Here is a 26,992-nt window from a genome sequence, read left to right on the forward strand (position 1 = left end):
GTAGCAGGTACGGGCGAAGCCAGAAATGCATATAGAGTGTTAATTGGGAGCAGTGCTTTCATGGAGGCCTTACATTGCCGTACATCGCATGGGAACCTAAGATTTTTAAAGTTAATTGTATGGGGAAAAGAAAATTTTGTCTGTACAGAGCCAAACGGGTGCCTAAGTTTTGTACGGGATGATCTGTACAGATCTTAGATCTTTTACTGTTCCTAATGTATTGTGTTCGTTGTTCATAAACAAAAATTGTCCACTTCCGGAGCACTGGAATCCAGAATTATATAAAATAGTGGTTGAAAAATAAGAAGCATATACATACTCCAGCATTCATCGAGGCAAGTGTACCGGTACAGCTATGGTGGCGCTACATAGTGAATTCTTTAAATCAAGCTTGTTTTACAATTAAAATGTAGAGCAAAACAATTTCTTTATTTCTTCTTTAATATTAAAACTAAATGATTAAATGACAGTGGGAGAGATAGAGAGAGGAGAGTAAAATATATTTCAAGTGTGAAACAAGGGTTGGGGCATATGGCCAAAAGAAAAACTACCCTGACAGCACTGGTTGGGAGACCGGAGGGAAAAAGACCCTTGGGGAGGTCGAAACGTAGATGGGAGGATTGTATTAAAATGGATTTGAGGAAGGTGGGATATGATTGTAGGGACTGGATTAATCTTGTTCAGGATAGGGACCGATGGCGGGCTTATGTGAAGGTGGCAAAGAACCCCCGTGTTCCATAAAAGCCAAAAGTAAGTGCAGGATCTAATAATTATTAACCAATATGATCTGTGAGTTTTATGAAACAGATCCTTGGAATTTCAGGTGTTGCTTGAAGGCTGCATAAGGGTCAAAATTTATTGAATGCATTCTAAAAAATACATAAAAAGTAAATCTTGGTTTCATTGTGTAGGTTTCCGACATCACGGTTATATAGATCGTAATAGGAACTGTTGTTTCGCATCAATAGTGTATTTTACATTGTGAACGCAGAAGTGAGGAAATCACAGAATTGTGGTTCATTTTCATTTTAATACTTCGTAGAGGAATATCGGTGAATGTTGCCAGTTTTGGCTCACGTGTAATTGTAATTAGTTACATTGGATTGTTTTATTGTACTACTATCCATTACCGTTTATCACAAATTTACAATTCATTGTAAGTTGGATGTTTTATTTTGTAAGGTACTTGCAGAAATGAAAATTACAAAGTTTTCAAATAGTTCATAGAAATTCAGTTGTAAATGTAATGTGATACTATGCAGCTCTTGTCTGTACACAAACTCACAGATGCTTAAAAAAAACTGCCTAAGAGTTTATAGGCCTACAGAATTAGGATCTGATTCTGTATATGAGATATTAGATTAGATTAGATTAGATTAGATCTTTATTAGCCGAATAGAATTACAAGTATTCATGGCGTCGTCAGTACACAAGAAAAATGACATAACATACAATATAATACAAAAATAGACTTAATTCGAAATAAATTTAACAGTTTAATATAGAGTGACATGCAAATTGATCTTCAGTCTCCACTGTTCTATCTAGTATCTCCTCTTTTTGCTTTTCCCTGTCTTTTCTTCAACTCTGAGTTACCTGAAACATAAATGGTCAAGGACAATATCAAGAAACGTTAAATTCTAAAATTTTAAATTTAGATATTCATCTGTGCAAAATGGCATATGTGTTAATAAAATTTTCTTTACCTCTTTTTTTAATTTTCTTATGTTAAGTTCTTTGATTTTCTGTGGAAGTTTATTATATAAATTGCTGCCTCTATGTGATATGCTGTTAAGACTTCTGGTAAGCCTGTGGTAATTCAGATGTATGTTTAGGGATGTTCTGGTGTTATACTCATGATAGGTTGAATTTGTTTTAAAGGAATCTATGTTTTGATGAATAAAGCACACTGTTTCTAAAATATATATGCAGGGTACAGGTAAGATTTTTAGTTCTTTGAAAATTTTTATACTTTCAGTCCGAATAGGAACTTTTTTTAATGATTTTGAGTATTCTTTTCTGCAATTTCAGGACTTGTGTCACTTTTGGTGAAGATCCCCAAGTAATAATGCCATATGATAGTATTGAATGAACATATCCAAAATAGACTGATATTAAAAGTTCCATGGATGATATCTTCGCAAAGACTCGAAAAGCATAACATAAGCGACTCAGCTTCTCAGTTAGATGTTGTATATGCTTTTCCCATGTTAGACTGGAATCTATCCATATACCTAAAAATTTAGAGGATTCTACTTCCTTAATTATGGTATTACTAAGAACTATGTGAATCTGGTCAGTTGGATATTGATTGAAAGATACATAGACAGTTTTATTTACATTTAATTTAAGCTTATTATTTGCTAGCCACTTGTCTAGTTTCGTTGATGTTGCATTAATTTTCATTTGCAAGTTCTCTTCCTTATTATCACTCAGTATTATGTTTGTGTCATCTGCAAATAAGACAGTTTTCCCTTCAGTTATATTTAACGGGAGATCATTTATGTATAGGAGAAATAATATTGGACCAAGAATTGAGCCTTGAGGGACACCATGGGGCATAGGAACGGATTTTGATTTTACTGAGCCAATTTGTACAACCTGTTCCCTATTGCTTAAGTACGAGATGAACCAGTTCCCTGCTAATCCTCTTATGCCAAATTGTTGTAGTTTCCAGATTAGAATTTCATGATTAACCATGTCAAATGCTTTGCTAAGGTCCAGGAAAAGTCCAACGGTTTGTTCTTTATTGTTTTTAGCATTGAGGATTGATTCGATAAACGATATTACAGCATTATTGATTCCTTTACCTTTTCTAAAACCAAACTGAGAATTTGACAGTATATTATTATATTCTAGGAATGAGACTAATCTGTTGTACATAACCTTTTCAAGGACTTTCGAGAACCCAGATAATAGGGATATAGGCCTATAGTTCTCAATATTTTGTTTAACTCTCTTCTTAAAAATTGGGCAAACTTTTGCTACTTTAAAGATCTCTGGAAATTTACCAGTGACTAAGGATAAATTACAGATGTCTGTCATTGGCAGAGCTAGAAGATGATTACAAGCTTTTATTACTGCATCTGGGATTTCGTCAATTCCAGATGCCAGGCTACATTTTAGGTTTCCCATTATTTTGTGAATTTCTTCTGTGGTTACTGGTTTTAAAAAAAATTATACTTTTATTCCCTGTATGTTGAAAGGTTGGCTGTCTAATTCAGAACGACATTCTCACTAATAGGCCTACGTACTATATTTTTGTATAGCATTTAATTAAAATCAGAACAAATTCTTAAGTTCCAACAAAATATATAGTAGGCCTACATAGGCTAGGCCTATGTACATATTGTAACCAATGTTAATAAGCCTTTCTCAACAGCTTATGTTCTACAAATTAGTGTCAATGACTGCCTGTTAGAGTCGTGATGGATGTGATCAAGAAGGAACCCGAGGTCGACCCGTTGGCTATACATTGGAGTGATAACACTGATACAGATGAGAAGAAGCCTTTATCAGAGGTACGTAATTTGAAATTCAAGTTTATGTTTGACGGGACTCTCAATGTATAATGTGACATAAGTTTAAATATCCCCAATTTTATACGTAGCAGACATACAGTATATTAGACTAAAAGAAATTTTATCTTCATTTGTTTATCTACTTTTTTCACGTTACGTATTAGGTGCTTACGTTTGTCCTCTTTCATAGTACTGTAAAAAGTTTATATGGGTGCTCGTTTAAGTATGTACAATTTTCGCTGGTATAAATGTAGTTGAATTCAAAATTTAATTTATACATATCCTCAATTAATAAGCTGGTATTTGTCGTAGTGAGTATACAATATCTGTAGATTAATGTATTAGTTTTAGAATCCAAATACTTTCATTGTTAAGGGTAATTATATTTTTAATTTGGCCAGGAGAGCAATGTGTGCAAGGAAAATTGATTTCCCAGATATCTTGTACAATTTTGAATACTTCTAGTGCTTTCTTCTATGTTTTATTCATAATGGGTGTGTTAACAAACCCTGTCTTTAGCACTGTTTTATTATTTCAAGCTCTTTTTTCATTAATAATTATTTATGTAAGATATTAAATTTTGCAATTCATGGCAAAAATTTCACAAAAATGTTTTTCTATTGTTATGTGAAACTGATAAGGGGAAGATTTGTTAACACATTTACTTTAAATAAAATAGAGAAGAAAGCATTAAGTTCTATTTGAAATTGTTGAAGATACCAGGGAAACTAATTTTCCCAACACAAATTAAGTACCTCCTAGTTAAAAAATATAATTGTCCTTATCAGTAATAGTTATTTATGCAACAAGTGGATATTCTTTATGTTTATGGCTTGAGTGAATGTTTGTCGCATGAACGATAGTGAGTGCGACAATTATCATTTGTGTCATATTAAGATTATCCACGAGTTGGATACAACACTTTATCGCATCTTAGCATTATAAATTATAGGAAAATTTATCAACAGTAATCTCACTAGACGTTTTGATTTATCTAGAGAAAATCAAAACTCGAGTGGAATTTAATTGACTATTACACGATTAGAAGAAAGTATATAAAAATTAGAAGTAACGAAGTACTCCAATACAATAAAATATTAATTGACTTACGAAAATACAACTGTCTTCAAATGTATTATTGTACCATCTCAACATTACAAATATTACGCTAGATGCATGCTAGATGGCAGTAGTGTCTTTATACAGACACACTAATGATTACTATTCAATAAATCTTAATATTAAACAATCTCTGATACGTGACTATCCATAATATTATATAGCAGAAGTTCTTTTTATCCTCTCAGAGCAGAAGCTATAACATAACCTAACTAATATACACAAGTGTTAGAAAAGTTTTAATTAACGACGATGACATAAAAAATAAACATGAATAATTTTAAAAGGAATAATTATTGAATGTACAATTTTCAAATTTGAATGTGGTTGGTGGTTCAATTGATGTTATATTGGACGTGTGCGTAATAGAAGTGGAACTCGTTGATTTAGGCCTACATGGTGTATTCAACTTATTCAGAATTTCCGAATGAATAATTTTAAAAGGAATAATTATTGAATGTACAATTTTCAAATTTGAATGTGGTTGGTGGTTCATTTGATGTTATATTGGACGTGTGCATAATAGAAGTGGAACTCGTTGATTTAGCCTACATGGTGTATTCAACTTATACAGGATTTCCGAATGGTGCTCTTCATTTATTTGTAAATCGGATTTCAGAAGATGCATTGGTATGATCAGTGATTTTTATTAATTCTTGTTCTTGAATGCCAATGCGAGTCATATTTGAAACTGCTGTGCATCGACTGGAGTGGTTTGTAATTTTATATATATTTTTGACGTCCAGACCAGCGCAGTTTCAAATTAGATTAGATTAGATTAGATCTTTATTAGCCGAATAGAATTACAAGCATTCATGGCGTCGTCATGTTGGCAAACAAAGAAACAAATGCTAGGGACGCGATAAAATTAAACAAATGCTAGGGACGCGATAAAATTGTGCGATAAGCAGCCATGATTGGTTGAAATACGTCCTTTCGTACCGTTTTATTGGTCAAAAGTAGTATGACGTAGTAAGAGTGTAATAGTCAAAGAAATTCAATTCGGAATTCATAACTGACAAATTGTCTTCGTATGTTCGTATGGATTACTTGCGCCTGGCATTGGCATTGGGTAAATAGCGTTGCTTACGAGATTATATTATATAAAGTAGCACATAGCACGATCGAGAGTGGGTCTCTGAGATTCATGACAATTTCTGCCGCTAGGTTCGCCTCGCAGTCCTATTAAATGATGAATAGTTCCATTACTAAGCATTGTGTATCGTGAAAATTCTTTGATTAATTTTGCATTACTGATCGAGAACGAAGATTATAAACATAACAAGCATATTACAGTCTTACTTGAGATTTATTGATGACTTGTTAAATATCAGTATGCAGATTTTCAGTGTCATTTAATGGAATTTACAATTTTGTTTCCCGAAAGTCTGAATTTGTTGAATTAAAAATTTTGCTTCCAAACTACATTGTTCATATGGTTCATTTACTTTGGCAAGGTGATTGTTTTCAGTTCCTTGTTTTTTCCTTCAGATTCCGTTCCCTCTAATTTATTATAATTGCCGAAAATGAACTACTGGAGTCTTCTACTTTCAGATATTATTATTATTATTATTATTATTATTATTATTATTATTATTATTATTAATCGACCTGGTTGGCGAGTTGGTATAGCGCTGGCATCCTATGCCCAAGGTTGCGGGTTCGAACCGGGGCAGGTGGATGGCATTTAAGTGTGCTTAAATGCGACAGGCTCATGTCAGTAGATTTACTGACATGTAAAAGAACTCCTGCGGAACAAAATTCCGGCACATCTGGCGACGCTGATATAACCTCTGCAGTTGTGAGCGTCATTAAATAAAACTTAACATTAACATTATTATTATTATTATTATTATTATTATTATTATTATTATTATTATCATCATCATCATCATCATCATCATCATCATCATCAAACCAGTATAGTTCCTAGTTTGTCTTGCCTTGAGACAATCAGTAGTGTTATGCGAGGAAAAGAGTATAATTTACCATCATCATTTATAGTGGCGAAATATTCCGCGACAATGGTTAATTATTACTGTTGAATATTGACACATATACGATTTGATTATTTAGGATACAACATACGCAGAAATGCGATTTTAATGTTGAGCATGCCAAGTTTAGTGTAACGTACTCCCATCATCCACCAAGCCAAATCAAATGTTATTACGACATTACGAGTAATAAATAAATAAATAATAATTACTACAATTATTCGTTGTGATAAAGTACAATTATCACTGCATGGTGTACCGAAGATTTTACTTAATGTTTTCATTAAATTGGCATGTCATGGGTGACGACAGAAAACAGCTTATTGGAGCGAGATGCGGACATTACTAAAAATGAAATGGGGATCGGGGAGAGCAGATGCGCCTATGGACGGCAAAAAAAAAAAAAAAAAAAAAAAAAAAAAAAAAAAAAAAAAAAAAAAAAAAAAAAAAATCGTCCCTGAGATTCCTGAGACATTTATTTATGTTTTGGGAAATGGTCAAATTCCAAAACCATTTCTAATCACATATATTGCAGACTAACTTCTTAATTAATGTAATTCTAACTCCTAATTTAAAAACTGTTTACACACACTAAAATATCATAGCATTTGCTATTACTATCCACTACAGGTTAATCAGCAGGCCTATTAGATATTTATTTCACCACTGCAAAGTGTGCAAGTAAATGACATAATTGTACTAATCATGTATTGTGACTGCTGTTTCCATTAGTAAAAATCATAACTCTTTAACATCAATATATTTTCATAAAAGAAAGGGTTAAGTTAGGCCCACTTACAAATGATTAAATTATGAAGTCAAGGAAATGGAAGGTAATACAGTACCTCAATTCATTGAAATAATAATAATAATAATAATAATAATAATAATAATAATAATAATAATAATAATAATAATAATAATAAATTCATGAAAAGGGTAGCAACAATGTTCGTCTAAAATATATTAAGTTTCTTTCATTATTTCCGAGAAGGTACGGTGTATGAATTGAACAACAGGAAGTTAGTACCTTAGTTTATAATATGTAATATCTTTTAATATCAAGAATGACAGTCATTCATTTTAATATAATTGAGAAGTAGAAGTTTTGAAATTACGTCTATTGACCATAAATTATTGTACGAAGCATTTATAAGGCAACGGTGAATCCTTTAAATGTCCAAAATATCAATGTCATTTAAGTGTTCTGCTATGAATATCTAGGATCAAACAGCGCTCCGAGCGGCGGAATTGGCATTACGAGGGAACCACTTTAGACCCGTATTTCAAGTGCTATGCGACAGCTTCTATAATCTCGTAAGCAACGGAAAAGAGTAATGGATGACCTTGCAGGTTATGTTACAAATATTCCTTTATTTTGTTAATATAGTTTCTCTGAACCACAGAACTGTTTTATGTGGTATTACAAAAGTGATACAAAATTGTTAAAGATTGGAAATACATATGTTACGTTCTGTCCTGCATTTAATTTTTTGTTACATTTTGTGTACCCAAGCGGTAACCAAGAGAGCAAACGTTTCTGTATTACGTCATAGCGAATACGTCATTGCTTTTATCGACACGCGTGCTAGAATAAGTCAATTACGAAAGATTTTCGATGTAGTAACAACCTGTTTATAATGGTAGGAAGCCACCGGCCTGGCTGAGTCAGTTAAGGCACTTGCCTGCCGGTCTGAAGTTGCGCTTGGGCTTATAACCTGGTTGGGTATTTTCCGAGGTTTTCCCCAACCGTAAGGTGAATGCCAGGTAATCTATGATGAATCCTCGGCCTCAACTCTCCAAATATCATCTCGTTATCACCAATCTCATCGACGCCAAATAACCTCGTAGTTGATACAGCGTCGTTGAATAACCAACGTAAAAACAAAATAATGGTAGGATGGTATAAAAGTTTTTTTTTTCGAATCTAAGAATTGTTTATTAATCTAGAAGTAATGTGTAATCACTATATACCAAATTCCCGCAAAAAAGTAATTCAGGATATACAGAAATTTAATTCTGGATTTTACTAAATTTATACCACAGCGAAAGTTGTACATACTCCTTAAACTGTGTTTTAAGATAACCTTAACACAAAATGCTTTTCATAAATCATGTTAATATTTTAGTGTCTTCTATATTTAACAAAAAAAGTATATACAACGAAAGAGTTGAATTTTGCTATGAATGTGTAGCTACATGCATGATATAGTAGAATAATACAGCTCCAATGTAACACCATTTTAAGAAATTGAGGTAAATTTGTAAATGTCTCAGTCACCTCTTGTTAAAACAGGACTTCCTCCTACATCAGGCCTACTTTGTCTACAAGAGATAATTTAATTATAATTTCTTGGCCAACAATATGTTTAATATTTCCAATCTGTTACACTCTCTCATTCAGATAGTGCTGTACACCATAATGAAATATCCAAGTCCGAAAAGAAAAGACTTTACCGTCTATAAGCGAATTGGACTCCAATCTTTATGTGTTTGCTTCTGCAGGAAGCCAATTCATTGGGCTTCAACATGGTTGGAATAAAAGAGGACTATGTACGTTACAACTGTGATCTCACATCAGAGATAAAATACGAAGCAACTGCAGTTCCGCCTGATTTTACTATGGTGAAGAGTGAAGCTAAGGTGAGTGGAGTTCGTGGTGGGGTGTGCAGCTTCTTGTTTTTTGTAGTATGTTTAAATTTTTTCATGTCCATCAGCCTGAACACCTTTATTCTATACTTTCTGTTCCCTAGGACACGTAGCATATTGAGGAAAATTGTAGTTTCTAAGATGTAATTATCTTTAATCTATGATCATACCTCCAAAAACCGTTCCTACATTCATAATCTTTTTCTTCTTTTTTTAAATTGGTGATTTTACTACGCTGTATCAAACTGCTGTGGTTGTTTGTCTTAATCAAACATCACTGACCATGTAACTTATATTAGCTTATATGCTAAGTTAGAAATATAATTTAATAATATATTGTAAATTTATACCAACTCAACAATGTAACTTTTATTTAAAGCAACAATAATAATCACTTCTACAATTTAATTCTACTCCCATCAACAATGGGATTTCCACTCCACACAGTAACACAGCATTCGTTATTGCACTCCACAGACGACAATGACGATTTACCTGGATTATTGAGAACAACAATGTACTGCTAATTTTAACTAATGTTCACAAAGCACTATTTACAAATCAGAACTGTCAGTTCTCAGTTCACAGTTCGTTTGCCTTGGCTAGTTCTTCTAGCTCAGTCACTCAAGTTCACAGTATCTCGAACCCCAGACCTTCAGAGGCAGTCCACTGAACTTCGAACTCAGGTCCCCCAACTGCGGTCCACTGCACTCAAACTCAGGATTTCCGGCTCCACAGTTACGGACACAACTCAAGTCGAACTCCGGTCTCGAAGCTGGCTTCACTGCTACACAAGACTGCCTGGCTTGCTGTCTACTGACTACAACAACACTGCAACTAACTAAAACTGCTCAAGTTCACTCGCGTGTCGTAATTTATAACCACACCATAGTTGCTAGAAATTTCCGGAAGATTCCACTCTCGAATAATCTGGATTTCTCTGCTCTCTGCCGCAGTCGCTCTCTCCCCTCTCTTCTCTCCACCACAGCACATGCCCCAGGAAGCAGATGCGCGCGCAACCTGCCCGAATCACGGCCGACCTAGCCCTTCCTCCGTCGGTCGTGAGATCGAATCTCACGTGGCCGTCACAATATATTAGCGATCTGTCCCTGTGATTGAAGTCAAGGTGGATATACACTACTCAAAACAATTAGGGGAACGCTATGAATTACATTAATATTTTTCTATTGGATAAGACAGGAAAATAAATAAATTGAATACATTATTTGTGACACCATTTAACACCATGCCAATAACAACAAATGAATAATGAATTTTAAAGCCAACAAACTAAGTCAGCAGTTAAATCTTGTCCTAGCTTTTCAAACTTGAACTTCCTTTATAAAGATGAAGGATCAGTGGAACAGAAAAATTCTCTCTGGCACCGGGATTCGAACCCGGATTATCAGCTGTATGTGCTGACGCTCTATCCACTAAGCCACACCAGATTCCAATTCCGATGCCAGATTCAATCCTCTCAGTTTAAGTTCCACCTCTTAGTTTTCCCTTAGTGGCCAACCCTCATGCACTGTGTCACAGATGTGTGACCATGGCACAATGTCCAGCATACTAATGTGCAAAGGTGCACTCATTACGAGTAAGTGGCCGGGATCCGACTGAATGAGCACCGTCTTAAATCACTAAGTGATTATATACACATGTCATATTATTGCGATGTATGAATTGGAATTCAGTGTGGCTTAGTGGATAGAGTGTGAGCACGTAGAGCTGAAAACCCGGGTTCGAATCCCAGTGCCGGAGAGAATTTTTCTCCATTCCACCGATCCTTCATCATAGAATTCTCGCACGCAAATATATGTACTTCGTTACACCGCAAAAATATGATATGCGTATATAATCACTTAGTAATTTAAGACGGCACTCATTCCTTCGGATCCCAGCCACTTTGTCACTCATAATGAGTGCACCTCTGCACATTTGTATGTTGAACATTGTGCCATGGTCACACATCTGTGACACAGTGGATGAGGGTTGGCCACTAAAGGGAAACAAAGAGGTGGAGCTTAAACTGAGAGGATTCAATCCGGCATCGGAATTGGAATCCTTAGAATTTATGACTGGTTTACAACCAATAAACTAGCATTAAACATTAATAAAACTAACATAATTCAATTTAAAACAACTTCATATTTAATCTCTGAAACATTAGATAGAGCTATCAACAATATACCCCTACTGGAAACATCAACAACCAAATTTCTTGGTTTGCATATGAATAATAATATATTAAATTGGAAACATCGTATTAAAGAAATAACCCCCAAATTTTAGCTCAGCATGCTTCGCAATTAGGTCGTTACAACAATTTCTAAACAGCAGTATCTTAAAGACAAAATATTTCGCCAATTTTCATTCCATTATGTTCTACGGAATAATATTTGTGGATAGGGAATCAGCACGTAGAGCTGAAGATCCGGATCCTTCATCATATGATAATGCAGAATTCCTGCATGGAAATATATGTACTTCGGTGCATCACAATAATATTCCTTTATAAAAGTTTAGTATCGTGAATGGCCTCCACGACTTTCAATGATAGCTTGGCACCTTTATGGCATACTCCTTACTAGATTCTGGATTTCCTCTTGGGGGATATTCTCCCATTCCTCCTTTAGAGCATCTCTAAGTTCTTTTCAGTGTTTGTGGAGCTGCAGGTTGGTTCCTGACATTTCTATCTAGAAGATGCCACAAGTGTTCAATTGGGTTGAGGTCTGGGCTGGTCGCTGGCCACTCCAATACCTCAATTTCATTCTCCCTTAGGAAATTCCTGGTGAGGCTGCAGAATGTGCTGTGGCATTATCCAGAACAAACAGAAATCCAGGGGCTACTCCAATGACAGGAGGCATTAAATATTCTTCCAGAATGTCGTCAATATACCGGACAGCATTCAGTTGCTGGGGAACAATTACGAAGTCCATACGATTTCGCACATAATACTGGCCAAGATCATTATGGAACCCATACCAAATTTATCAACTTCCTCGATACATGCTGCAGTCAGTCTTTCCCTTGGCCTTGCCCACACTCTTAAACGTCCCATCACAACGCATGAGACGATACCTGGATTCGTCCAGGAAGAGCACAGACTGCCACTGGTTCAGGTTCTAATCAGCATGTCTTGATGGTCTGTAGAGAAACTTCCGGGCTTATATCGTGTTATCTTGATTCTAGTGGTTGACATTTCGACCGCAGTGTTGTGGTAATCATCAGAGCAGTGGATAAGGAAATAGTGTGTGAGCTTGTATTTATATAGGAGTCTGTCCACACCTGTGAAGTAACGGTTAGCGCGTCTGACCGCGAAACCAGGTGGCCCGGGTTCGATTCCCGGTCGGGGCAAGTTACCTGGTTGAGGTTTTTTTCCGGAGTTTTCCCCTCAACTCAATATGAGCAAATGCTGGGTAACTTTTGGTGCTGGACCCCGGACTCATTTCAGCGGCATTATCACCTTCATCTCATTCAGACGCTAAATAACCTAACATGTTGATAAAGCGTTGTAAAATAACCTACTAAAATTAAAAAAAAATATAGGAGTCTCAATGGGAGAGGATTTCCAATGATAGGTCGTAGGTTCTCCTTCTGGCATATGATTGGTTCTTCGTTGTCCAATGCCGTTGAGGTCTGCATGAAGGGGAGTATTCTTATTAAAGACTGGCCCTAACAAGGTCCGAAAGGAAATGCGAGTCCGGACCTTATGAGGGCCAATCTTTAATAAGAATACTCCCCTCCATGCAGACCTCAACTGGACTGGACAATGAAGAACCAATCTTATGCTGGAAGGAGAACCTACGACTTACACACAAGCTCACACACTATTACCTTATCCACTGCTCTGAGGATGACCACAACACAGCATCAAGACAATGCGGTATAAGCCCGGAAGTTTCTCCAGGCTATGTACACCAGCTGTCTATGCCAACACATAAGTCTTGATCCCTTATGTCGATTTGTTAAGCATGATTTTTTAACAGGCCTTTTTGGCCGTATATTTTCTTCCCTTAATCTATTGCATATGGTTTGGTCTGAAACCCAGACTCATAAGCGATATGGAGGTCATGTAGCAGATCTCTTGCAGTTTTTGTATGCTGTCGAAGAGCAGATTTGACAGTGATCTGTCTTGGCGGAGGTTTCTTTTACGTGTACGTCTCTGGCCACTCTTCTACAATATTGTGACAGCGACGTGAGATTCGAACTCACGACCAGCAGAAGGAAGTGCAAAGTCGGCCGTGTTTTGGGCGGGTTGCGCGCGCATCTGTCTCCTGGGGCATGGCTACACGCGGTGAAGGAGGGGAGCAGCAGCGTGCGAGATTATTCGAGAATGCCATCCTGACATCCGTGGAAATCTTCTAGGCATCTATCGATTATTCGAGATCGCGAACTATCCAGAACTCGTACTTTCTCGCAACGATAGTTTGGTTGTAAAAGAGAAGACGCAAGTGAACGCGAGACAGTCATACAGTCATTCAGTCAGAGAGTAAGTCAGTGGACAGCAAGCCAGTCTTGTGTAGCAGTGAAGCCAGCTTCGAGACCAGAGCGCGACTTGAGTTGTGTCCGTAACTGTGGAGCCTGAAGCCCGGAGTTCGAGTGCAGTGGACCGCAGTTGGGGGACCTGAGTTCGAAGTTCAGCGGATCGTCTCTGAAGGTCTGGGGTTCGAGATTCTATGAACGCGAGTCACTGAGCTAGAAGAACTAGCCAAGACAAACGAGCTGTGAACTGAGAACTGACAGTTCTGTGTTGTAAATAGTGCTTTGTAAATATTAGTTAAGATTAAAAGTTCATTGTTGTTCGTAATAGTCTAAGTAAATTGTCTTTGTCGTCAACGCTGTGTTGCTGTGCGGAGAGCAAATCCCATTGTTGACGAGAGCGTTTAAGGTTAGTTGTAGAAAGGAATTATTGTTGCTTTAAATAAAAGTTACATTGTTGTTCAGTAATAAAATTTACAATATTGACCTGTCTGTCTGTGTCTGTTGCTTAACCTGGACATCACAGAAGAAATATCAAACTCTCTAGCCACTTGTCGCAGAGCTTCACCTTCTCATAAGAGAAGTAGAGCATGATACACTTCAAACTCATTTAAATATCTCATTTTGTCAGAAGGTTTAGCAAACAAGACAATTCAGCATTCATTACCGAGCTATGTCAGAAAGCTGACCAATTAAATTACAAGTTGTCAAGGCCTTCCATAACCAAAGATTTCTTATTTCAGGTAATTACTCTGAATTCAGGCCATGAATCTTTAAGATTCTCATCCACAGATCAAATTTATGTTTCAATTTATACACTGTGCCCACACTAACAGTATACAGAAATAATAGCTTATAATTTCACAACCGTATATTATAATTCCTTAAGGTAAACCTCAGTCAATAGAAAAACTCTCCAAGATTTCGTTTCGTACCTTTCCCATGGCCATTGTTATGTGCAATGTTATGTTTCAAGCTTATTGTTGCTTGGCCATTGTTGTGTGAAATGTTTTGTTTCAAGCTTATTGTTGCATGAAAGAAAATTTGCATTTATAAGTCTAGTTCCTTGTCAATAGACATGTTGACGGTACAGCAACTCAGACCAGATGATTGTCGCAAAATAGGTAATTTCTCCGATGAGATGATTTGGTGTATCGATGAAAATCCCAGGTATGTCGATTTGTTGCTATTCAGTGATGAAGCAACCTTTCACGTTAATCGTCATAATTGCTGCATATGGGGTTCTCAGAATCCCTACAGAGGGATTGAACATGAAAGGGACTCGCCAAAAGTCAATGTCTGGTTAGGAATGCACAAAAATGGGAGTAATTGGCCCATTCTTTTTTATGGAGCCTACAGTGCGCAGTGGGACAGATTGCGATTCTAGCCGGAACAAAATCTAATATTGATCATTTCCTCTCGAATTGTTGAAAATAGCAAGGTGAAGGTAAATTATTATGACATTTGATGAAATATTTGTATGAGAATTATAATTTTAGTATAGAATGCCTATTTGTTAAAAAAAAACATACAATAATAGAAATTGCATACAACTAATTCGAATAAAAAGTTAAAGTGAACAGAAATTATTTCACAGACTACTATGAAGAGAAACATAATATATGTAGTAAATTCTATGACTCATGTTTAGAAATCTGAAGCGTCTCTTCAACATCAGTGTGTGACGTCGTATGTTTAGTGTCAAAGCTTCTCTCTCATAGATTAGCATTCTGTGATTCATTAGCAACAACTTGAAATAGGACACGCATAAATGTGAGAACATGTGAAAATTGATTTTGTTCCGGCTAGAATCGCAATCCGTCCCACTGTGGAGTGATGGGAGTCATGTACCTTGATATGCTGGAGAACTTTGCTATTCTGCAATTTTCGCCAGGTTTAACATTTCAGCAGGATGGTGCTCCACCACACTTCCATCGAAATGTTAAAACGTTTTTGATGTAACCTTTCCAAGAAATTGGATTGGTAGGGGTGGGCCAATTACCTGGCCGCCTAGATCCCCGGATTTAACTCCTTTGATTTTTTTTGCATGGGGATTTATTAAAAATTTTGTTTATAGCAGAAAAGTTCATAATTTGATTTGAGACAGCCTATCATTCAAGCATGTAAGCTTATAACACCTGATATGTTGGTGAACACCTGGCAAGAGGTTGAGTAACGTTTTGGTACCTGTCGTGCTATAAATGGTGCTGATGATGATGTATACTAGTAGTAATAGAAACTTTTTCACTTACTCTATACAATGCAGAAGAAATTTATTTAATAAACCTTATCCAAGTTACGATATTAGCTGTTATTTCAGTATAGTTATAGTGTGGACACAGCGTATATGTACCAGTCTTCACCATGACAGCTTAAAAAAAACAATGACCTATATAATTTATTGTAAGTGTTACCCTAATTGTTTTGAGCAGTGTGTATGGTATCATTGGTATCATAGAGAGGCACTGGTCAGACTTTATTGTATTAGGCTATTATTCGAAATTGTTATAAAGGCCTTACGAAAATATTTTAAAAGTGACAAGTTAGAAGATTAAAGAATACTTACTCAACTGGTTTTTTTGACGAGGTACATCATTTATTGTGAATGAGATGTATCAGGAGGATTGCAGGTTTTATGGTGTTTGTTGGCAATAATGCCGTATTAAAAAAAACTGATGCTCACATATTTTATTCTATTTGAAATATTGCTTGATGCAAGAACAGATGTACTATTCCAGTTCCAAGAGGATCATTATAGCCTATATCTCTTTCATGTAGTGGAAATTTTTAAAGAGTAATAGTAAACTGTGAATGCTAGTGGTATAAATATCACTATTCCAAGAGGCAGTAAAAGTCACTCTGTTCTTGAAATAATAAGTATATATAAGTTTACAAATCTATTGTGCAAGTACTAATATGAAGCAAGGTAAATAGTGGGACTGTGGTGGAGCAGGCAATAATGCGTAATTAGTTGGAATTCAAACATAGGTACTGCTATCAAACTTTTGAGAATGAAATATTGTGCATGCTGGGATGTGAATGAAAGAGCTTCCATTAGCATCCATCAAGTTTTCGTGTTGTTCCTTCTGTGGACAGAAAATAAAGATCATAACATATGATGTAATATAACTTAGTCATGTGCCTCATATTGAACTATAACAATTAGTTGTCAATATCAATAAAACTACGTTTTTCTTCTTTCTGTTGCTACAAGTTTCATGTTTCTAGAGGTATTTTGATTCTAAAATAGTTATTTATGCAACAAGTGGATAATCTTGATGATCATTCATGCGACAGTTTTCACGAGTGTCATAATAAGATTATCCACCAGTTGGATACAACACTTTATGGCATCTTAGCATTATAAATTGTAGGAAAGAAATTATGAAAGAAATTCAATTCGGGATCCATCATATGTTCATATCGATTAGTTGCGCTTGACTTTGGCATTGAGTAAAGAGGAATGAATGACCTTGCAGGTTATGTTGCAAATGTTCCTTTATTTTGTTAATAAACCACAGAACTGTATTATGTAATATTACAAGAGTGATACAAAATTGTTAAAGATTGGAAATAAATGATGTTACCTTATGTCCTGCATTTCATTTCTTGTTACATTGCGCATAGAAGCGATAATGGACATAGCAAGCATTCTGGTATTACGTCATTGCTTTTATCGGCAGTCGTGCTATAATAAGCTAATTACGCACGATTTTCGATGTAGTAACAACTGTTTATAATGCTAGGATGGCATAAACTTATATACAGACTCATTGTCAGTACCGTGACTTTTTCCCCTTCTGTTAAGAATTTTACTGCAGACACGTAATTCCGATATGCGTTTTATACTTTTAGTAATAAATATTTTCTGTTGTCTGTTAGCTGTTAATGTCTTTTGCTTATTTCACTGTCGATTATGTTCCTTACTATATTTTCCATGTTCCCTAAGTAGCAATTAATTCTTATTATGCGGACTAGAGTGCAACATTTACCACAGACTCACATTCTTACGAACTGTTAATGCATCACGTACATTACTCTTCTGTCTTTCGCAGGAAGGGAATTTATTGGATCTCCACGTGACTGGAATAAAGACGGAATGCGTGGACCACAGCTATGATCTCGCATCAGAGATTAAAGTTGACGAAGCTGCAGTGACAACTGATTTTGTTAAGATAGAGTGTAGAGCAGAGGTAAGTGGAGCCCATGGGGTGTATTAACAGTTCTTCTTCCAATATAATTCTTGTACCATTTTTGTTGCAGGCAGTATGTATACCTGTCCGTACAAGGATTTTACATATGACTTGTCATGTAAAATTATTACACCACTTATTTCAGTATACCTTAAATATCATGTGTGGTATATATTGATAGGGAAGACCTAAAATGACATACTAGGACAAAATTACATACCACAATTATTACGAAAAATATCTTGATAGTGTCTTCAAATTTCCCACCATTACATTTATGACATTCTTATAACCTACTGATTATATTTTTGCTGATGAGAGGTGCGAAATTATTTCATTATAGTCATGAATATTTTGTGACCTTCTGTTAAGAAAATATCACTAGGGCCCGGTTTTATAAATACGGTTAATCTAAAGATTATGTTAAACCTAAGTTAAACCTAACCATGAGTTTAACTCAACGTGCTGTATTACAGAGTTTCGGTTAAGTTAAACCATAGTGGAATACGATTGGCATTACTGCTAGGAAAGAAAAGAAGACGATCGCAATTGTTTAATTATATTATTGATTTAAAATAGCCGACGCTCGTGGAGAATCTTCATTAAGAAACATATTTGTTCTTCGATATCAGAGAGAGTATCATAAAAAATTCTAAAGAGGTCCAATACCGCGTGCTTCAATATGCTTGTCAGACTTAACCTCAAATAATTTCTTAACGCTGGTTACCAATGTTATACTCCCAAACACAATGCAACCAAACTAAACCTTGCATGACCATCCGCGACGTAACTCCATATAGAATAAACTGAGTAATGAAATAATAATATTATAGTCCCAACGCTCTTATTTCCGGCGTGACTCCGCCTCTTTGCTTACGTCTTAGAAAGTGAAGGCTCTATAAAGTCTAGGTAGGTAGTATCGTTCGCCATTTTTGTTCTTACGTTGCGCCCCGTAGTAAATTTTGTCACGAGACTGTCTGCCACACACAGTACAATGCGCAATAGGTTTATAGTAGATTTACGGACACCTCCGAAATCTTCCATCGTTTTCAGTATGTCTACTACCAGAGGTAAAATAGCGCAACATAACTACTTACTGATGAGAGATTCAACAGAATGTTTTCAGAAATAAAAAAGAAATCATCTTTTCAAATAATTTTTAAATTCAAACCCTAAAACACATATTTTTGCAGTTTCTCGTTTTTCTGTTGCATGTTGTATCCGAGTTTTCAATTTTTCGTAACAAGGTTAGCACTATAAGCCTAATTTTGAAGGTTAGGACTGTCTGCTTCGAAAGCCTCAATCTGTTTTAAAACTTGTGTTCATTTATGTATATTTCAAAGCAATTCACTTTATTTCGAAACATTCTTGGTCGTCATATAATATTAATCACTCACATATAGTTAGTCACTCTTAAGTTCTTGGAAAAAATCTGCAATATCCGTGTGTATTGCGAGAACCGCCATCTTGCACTGTTGAGCATTAAACTGCAGTTGCAGTTTAAACGGCAGAAATGTGCCGATCAAGTTAAACTCAAGTTAACTCAAGATTAACTGGTACTTAAGGTTTATAATACGAAGCAGAACGAAAAACTTCAGTTTATACTGAATGTAAGGTTTAAATGGCGTTTATAATACCAGCCCTAAGTATTTCCAGTCTATTATAGTTTTGTGCTTGCTATAAACTAAGAAAGCCATATATTGTCGACAAAACTGAAGAATGAGTAACAATTCTGTATATTTATTTTTATTGTAATGCAAATATTATTTTAGGCTGCAAAAGGAAATTTGTCGAATACATGGGGAAGAGCCATTAATCCTTTCCATTGAAGGCTTTAAGGAACCAACCTGGACAAAAACCCAATGTCCCGTGGTGCAGCTGTTAGTAAGCATAATTTTACAGACTGAATTAAAGGGAGGGGCTACTCATCAATTAGCACTGGTCAGCTTGATCGAATTTGGGACAGTTTTCCTCTATTCAATACCTAATTCCCTCTTTATCCTTTCCTATCCAGTCCTCTGACTGAACTCCTACTTTCTTCGACCTGATGGTATTAGAGCATTCGAGGCCTAGGGGTTCATTTCACTTTCCTTCTTACCCTTTCTACTTTTCTGTTCCTAGTGCTGACCTGCTATGGCACTACAATCGTCCTCCTGTGGCTTAAGGAGGGAAAGTTGGTGATCAACAAGATCTCCCAACTAGGTCCAATGGACCCGTCGACCAACAGCAGGTGTGGTCCTCCAGACATTCTGGGGGTTGTGTGCGAATGAAGTAGTAGTATTTTTTTTGTTTTTGTTTTTGTTTTTGTTTTTTTTTTTTTTTTTTGTACAAGTAACATTTCTTTAAGTATTTATTAATTTTCCCTTACACCATCAATTAAAAACACGTATGCTTTTAATTTTTTGAAATTATAAGTGGTTGTATGCAAGTACTTCCACGGTATTCTGAAACTCAAAGTACCATTTCGGATTCCATAATAAATTACGTACATCAATACATTGAATCTTTACACATAGTTTTCTATCAATTAATGTCGAAAATGTACATGTAACAACGAAATCAAAGCACTAAAACGTCAAACGTCATACCTTTATTTCACCTCTGTCCTCCTTCACTCAGCTTTGCCAAACCTACCCACGCTTCGGCTTGTAACTGAAGATGGCTCTCGTAAAACCGGTATTTTTATGTCCTATAACTCTGTACATGAATTTAATGTAATACGTATTGTAACTTAAACTAAACACTCATTGGTTATGCACTTTATTCGATATATGCTTTTCGTTTTTGCGTCGTTACTGCACTTAACATTTAATTAAATTAAGACTCAGAACGTGTGACACAGAGTAAAACACGGTACAGTATAACCTTCACTTTACAAGATTTGAGGAAATTAAAATAAAATTGAGTTCATGACTAGTTAAGACACAAATTCTTTCCCGCTATGCCTGCGGGATCCCTTGGTATGCAGTTTTACAACCCCGAAGGAAAGATCATTGTCCACTAAGGGCTGTGCATATATTTTATGCTCGACCATGCCGGAATGTAGTAATTATACACCAGGTAGCAGTCCTTTAATGAATGTCATTAAAGTACACCTATTCATTAAAGTTGAGGTTTTCGATTATTCTCGGATATGCAATCGAAAGACAACGAGGGAAACGTCACGGAGGCTGGAAATCCAATACTGTCGCAGAAAGTTATGTTCTGTTACTATAATAATTAGTGTTAATTGTAAGTAATATTCAAATAAATTCAATTTGTCATCTCGTTTTTCAATTCTAAATCAATTTCCAGGTTATATCAAAATTAGTTCATGTTATTCTCTCAATTATATCAAGGTCAATGACATTATTGTTCCTCGGAAAAAATTAACACTTTCGCGTCTGCGCACATCTCACAATTTACGAGCTTGCACAAGGTCACTTCTGCTCTTCAGTGAGATGCGAATGAAATGAATACTTCTGAATAATTTCAAGTTAGAAATATGGTCGAGCATAAAAAGTCGTATGAAACTTGCCTATAATGGTAATTAAGATGCTTGCGCTAGTTTCATAAACAAACATACTCGCGTCTTAATTACTATCATTATAGGCTCGTTGCATAATGTACTATTACATTGATATTTTTAATATTAATTTCCATTAAATGTAGACCTATTGTATATTTTATGTTTAATACTGGGGGACATAGTTTTCCCGCTTCAAATGCGAATTCGCGGTAAATCGGACGGCGCTATTCGGGCTTTTACTGTACTAGATAATCTACAAGATTGGTAGGAAGTAGTTCAGAATCGAAGTGCACGTTCAATGTGTAGTTGAATAGAGATCGAGAACAAATAATGATACAAGTAATGCTCTGTGATATCAATGAGCCACCGGCATAGGTCAGTCGACTAAGAGCACGCCTGCCGATCCCAACATATGCTCGGTCGCGGGTTCGATGTCCGCTTGAGCTGACGACCTGGTTGGGTTTGTACCGAGGTCTTTTCTAACTGTAAAGCGAATTTCAGGTAATCTATGGGGAATCCTCTGCCTCATCTCGGAAAATACCATCTTCAGATCACCAATTCCATCGACGCTAAATAACCTAGTAGTTGATACAGTGTCGTTAAATAACCAAGTAAAAAAGATAGTAGAATGCAATAAGAGAGGAACAAAAGATCTTGAGTATCTTCTTCAAGAAATGACATTTTCTAGTAAATATTGTAAATGTTTTTCATATTTGGATCCAGTTTAGAAACTCAGTTCTCTAACTTTTTAGCTACAGTTGCACCATCTCTTTTATATCCCTCTTTGCAGGAAGATTCGTGCAACAAGAACACAGTGGAAGGAGTTGTGATTCGGAAACCATTCAAGTGTTCTGACTGTGGAAACTGTTTCTTGGAGATAGAAGAACTCACTATTCATGTATGTGAGAATAGACGCAAGAAACCAATCAAATGCGGTGTGTTGGAAAATAAATTGTCTAATGTTTCAGAACTGAATAGTAGTGCTCGCGAACATAAAAGCGAAAAACAATTTAAATGCGATGTCTGTGAAAAGTGTTTTTCGACTTCTTCAGGTCTAAATTTTCATGCACGCAAACACACAGGTGAAAAACTTCATAAATGCGATGTCTGTGGAAAGAGTTTTTCGCGGTATTCCCATTTATCTAGGCATATACTCGTACATAGCGGCGAAAAACCTTTCAAATGCGATGAATGTGGAATGTGCTTTTCTCAATCTAGTAATTTAAAGAAACATTCACGCAAGCACACAGGGGACAAGCCATTTAAATGTGACATTTGTGGGAAAAGGTTCTGGCAGTATTATAATCTAAGTGCACATGTACATGTACATTCGATAGAGAAACCATTTAAATGCGATAAATGTGATACGGTCTTTTCGAGCTTGAATAATTTGAAAAAGCATGCACTCGTGCACACAGGCCTAAAAGCATTTAAATGCGATGTTTGTGGAAAGTGTTTTTCGGCTGCTTCAAGTCTAAATATTCATGCACGCAAACACACAGGTGAGAAACTTTATAAATGCGATGTCTGTGAAAAGAGTTTCTGGCAGTATATCCATTTATCTAGGCATTCACGCGTACATAGCGGCGAAAAGCCTTTCAAATGTGATGAATGTGGAATGTGCTTTTCTCAATCTACTAGTTTGAAGAAACATTCACGCGTGCACACAGGTGAAAAGCCATACAAGTGTAATGTCTGTGAAATGAGCTTTTCGCGGTCGCATCATTTAAAGAAGCATGCCAGCACGCACTCAGGTGAGAAGCCATTCAAGTGTGATGTCTGTCAAAAGTGTTTCTCTACTTCCTCATGTCTAAAAAGGCATGCTGTAGCGCATACAGGGGAGAAGCCTTTCATATGCGATGTGTGTGGTAAATGTTTCTCGCAGTCTCGATGTTTAAAAAGACATTCACACAATCACTCAAACGAAGAGTCATTCGTATGCGATGTGTGTGGTAAATGTTTCTCAAAGTCGGGACACCTACAAATTCATTTACGAGCACACGACCGACATGTCTCTCGACTGCAATCATTGGTGTAGTTCTTTGTCGCACTTTGGATACTTACGAATAAGGACACACAAAACACAGATTGTTCAAAGACTATATCTGAAAATTGTTTCTAGAGTTCTTCACAACTGACTATAAACTACTGAAAAATGAGTAGGAATTAAAGAAAAGTTATTTGTAATATATTCTCAAATATAGTAATGCAGTGGACGAAGTTAAATTTTTTTATCAGTTTCTAGCGTATTTTTTTAGTAATACCACAGTCTAGTATATACAGTCACGAAACTCAATACGTAGTGAATATGCATCCATAGATAGTTGCTAACCACTAGGATCGCTGATATTGCCTCATCACAAACAATATGAAATAGTACCGGCACAGTATATTGTTCCTAGCAACCTCACAACTTAGGCTTCGTGACTATCTATGAAGAAATACATTGAATAGTGGATACCGGAAGTCATCGGCGTATTCACATCATAAAATTTGAACCTAGAGAGACAAAAGGTTATATTCTGGAACCGACCATCAGATTCGAGACGCATCAGAATCAACCCGAGGAAGTTAATCTAGAGAAAAGGACAGTTTATGAACCAACTATCCCTTATTACAAAACTTCATATAAACTCTGTAATATAGAAGTCATCGGATTAATGGTGGGCGGTAGAGGGACCATAACAAAACAATTCGTGTCATTTTGTCATAAATTTGGAGTCCCAATAACAACAATTATGGAAATTTCTATGATAGCCTTGAAGGGTTCTCTGCAGATTTTACGGCGACACCTGTATTTCAATTCAAATTTAATTATGTCATTCTATTTTTATCTATATTTTTTTTTATTTTACTGCAAATTTTCATTATGTGAAATATTATCTACTGTATATTGTAGTTTATTGTAAACAAATTTTTTGTAAGACATTTTAAATATCATCTTAAATGTTACTGTTTAACATTCTTTGTCTTTGGCATCCTCGCCAAGTTGAAGATTGAATAAATAAAAAATACACTGTGGTAATACCGAGAAAAAGAAGAAACGCTAGAAACAGGAATAAGAATGGTATGTATTTATTCACCCTGAAAATTAGTAAATACTAGGGTTGGCACCTGTCCCGATTTTTTCTGGATCGTCCCTACTTTTTTGTAACTTCCGTGTCCCGACACGAGTATGATGAAACTCCCAAAAGTCCCTACGTTTCTGTTTTTAGGTTACAAGCCAAGTTTTATTATTAAGCCTGCTTAAGGTTTTACGTCAAATATTTGTTATAATATTAGTAAAATCTATTTTATTTTTCTTTAAAATTCTACAGTTTGTCATCTTGATAACTGTTTAAATTTACAAACGGAAAAGCGACCAACAATGTGTTCGTGTCTTTGTTTCTAAGAAATCAAGTCACTGCAGCTCGTTTTTCATCGTCGCGGAACGGTGTGAAAATTCAGTAAAGACTAGGTTGGTGGCAGTTATAAATTGCAGTGCACATATGTCAGCGGTTTTGCAAGATGCAGACATCGTTTCCGCTATTTTAGGGGTTCGTTTCAATAGAATGTTCTCTAAATTAAAGGAAAGCAATAGTGGAAGTGCATGCAGTGATAGTGATAATTATGACAGTCAAAATGATAAACGGAAGAAAAGGGTGAAAAGAATGTGTACATTTCCTAATGAATGGTTACAAGATAAACATTTTAAAAGTTGGTTAGCTAAATGTGATGACAAAGGCATGGCAAAATGTATAGTATGTCCTGCTTCGTTGTCAATAAAAAGCGAGGGAATTGAGGTGGTGAGAAAACTTTTACAAAGAGAGAAACATGAACTTTTTGTTGCGTAAAATGCTAAAACTAAATCGATTGAAAATTTTTTAGCATGAAACATTCTCCTATTCAAAGTGAAGTTACAACTATTGAACTGTCGTTTACATATCATGCAATAATGTATAACCATAGTTATTTGTCTACGTATTGTGGCATTAAGTTAGCAAGTGGCATTTTAAAAAATTCTAAGTCAAGTACAAAACTTTACTGTGGATAATGTGAGATGCTTGTTCAAAATGTAATGGCTCGTCATTCTGTAGAATTGGTAGTAGTCTGTTTCGACACATGCCTCAAATAAAGGCAATATGAAGTGCTTTCCAGTCATTATTAAATATTTTTCTGATATTGGTCGAGTTAAAAAAAATTACTTAGCTTTTATGATGATTGCAAAGAAACAGCTGATGGTATTTTTGATAAACTTAAAATGTATTTTAGATGCACACGATTTGGAAGTTTTAATATATCAAGTTTGGTGCAGACAATGCAGCGGTCAACTACGGAAAACACCACTCAGTTTTTCAGAATTTCAAATCTTTAAATATGTATAACATAATTCAAGCGATTTATAATCGTCACGTTATTCATAACATGGCCAAAAATGCATGCAAAGTATTCAAATTTGATGTCGAGTGTTTAGTACTAAAAGTTTATATCGAGTTTTCATCTTCTACTAAGAAAACTAATGCACTCAAACACTTTTTTCAGTTTGTTGAACAAGAATATTCAACAATTTTAAGACATATTCCAGTTCAGTGGTTGTCCCTATTGCCAGCTCTAAAGCGTTTCCTAAAAAATTGTAATCCTATACGATCCTATTTTCTCTCTCAAGGAGAAGAAGAAACAAATCCTTTAGTATGGACTTTCGTAAGAGGAGTGAACGAAGAAGATAAATGATCACTTCCTTTCATGGATAACTTTATGAAGTCTGTTACAACAACAATTTTACAACTCGAAAATAAAGAATAATTCAACCTACAGATCCGTACCGGTAAGCTATCTTAGCATCCCTACATAAAAACATTCAATCTATCAAAAGATGGATTTTATGGCTTTCAAGTTAATCAAAATTTGAAGAAATTAAGCAAATTGGACCAGGAAATGTTTAAAAGAGATGAAGCTAATGTATGTCAGAGGAGTCTTTATTATTTAAATAAGTTTTTCAACTTCGAGACCTCCTCTTTTAAGAAATTCGCTGTCTGCAATCTGAAAGAAGTACTGACCTTTCATAGCCTTATAGAAATTGTAAATGCCCACAGCTTACAAGTAAACGGTGATGAATTGTGCAATGAGTTCGTTGTTCTAAGAGATGTTATTGAAACTCTTAAAACCCCAGATTTAGCAACTGACAAAAAACGGATCCATTTTTTTTAACAAATATTCAGCCCATAACTTACTAGTCCACACCTGTGGAGTAACGGTCAGCGCGTATGGCTGCGAAACCAGGTGGCCCGGGTTCGAATCCTGGTTGGGGCAAGTTACCTGGTTGAGGTTTTTTCCGGGGTTTTCCCTCAACCTAATACGAACAATGGTGGGTAACTTTCGGTCTGGACCCTGGTCTCATTTCACCGGCTTTACCACCTTCATTTCATTCAGACGCTAAATGATCTAGATGTTGATACAGCGTCGTAAAATAACTCAATAAAATAAAAAATAAAATAACTTACTCAAAACAGTAAAATTTGTGTTATCTGGTCCTGTCAGCAACGT

At 35.7% G+C, this 26,992-nt stretch overlaps 1 protein-coding gene across 7 annotated transcripts; it reads left to right on the forward strand.

Moving 5' to 3' along the window:
* The first annotated feature begins 955 nt into the window (after positions 1–955).
* Positions 956–25,837, forward strand: LOC138691678 (zinc finger protein 235-like). Of its 7 annotated transcripts, none has more exons than XM_069813906.1 (5): positions 956–1,156; positions 3,402–3,521; positions 9,042–9,280; positions 17,824–17,961; positions 22,260–25,834. In XM_069813906.1, exons 3-5 carry the CDS (start codon positions 9,125–9,127, stop codon positions 23,505–23,507), a joined length of 1,542 nt encoding a protein of 513 aa, XP_069670007.1. In that variant the 5' UTR covers positions 956–1,156; positions 3,402–3,521; positions 9,042–9,124; the 3' UTR covers positions 23,508–25,834. The 7 variants fall into 7 exon arrangements, with proteins under 7 accessions (XP_069670007.1, XP_069670006.1, XP_069670002.1 ...); XM_069813905.1 differs by having other exon boundaries at positions 3,422–3,521; positions 9,143–9,280; positions 22,260–25,833; XM_069813901.1 differs by having other exon boundaries at positions 3,383–3,521; positions 9,143–9,280; positions 22,260–25,832.
* The last annotated feature ends 1,155 nt before the right edge of the window (positions 25,838–26,992 follow it).

This window comes from Periplaneta americana, chromosome 16, assembly GCF_040183065.1.
Source record: "Periplaneta americana isolate PAMFEO1 chromosome 16, P.americana_PAMFEO1_priV1, whole genome shotgun sequence".
NCBI classification, from domain to species: Eukaryota; Metazoa; Arthropoda; class Insecta; order Blattodea; family Blattidae; genus Periplaneta; species Periplaneta americana.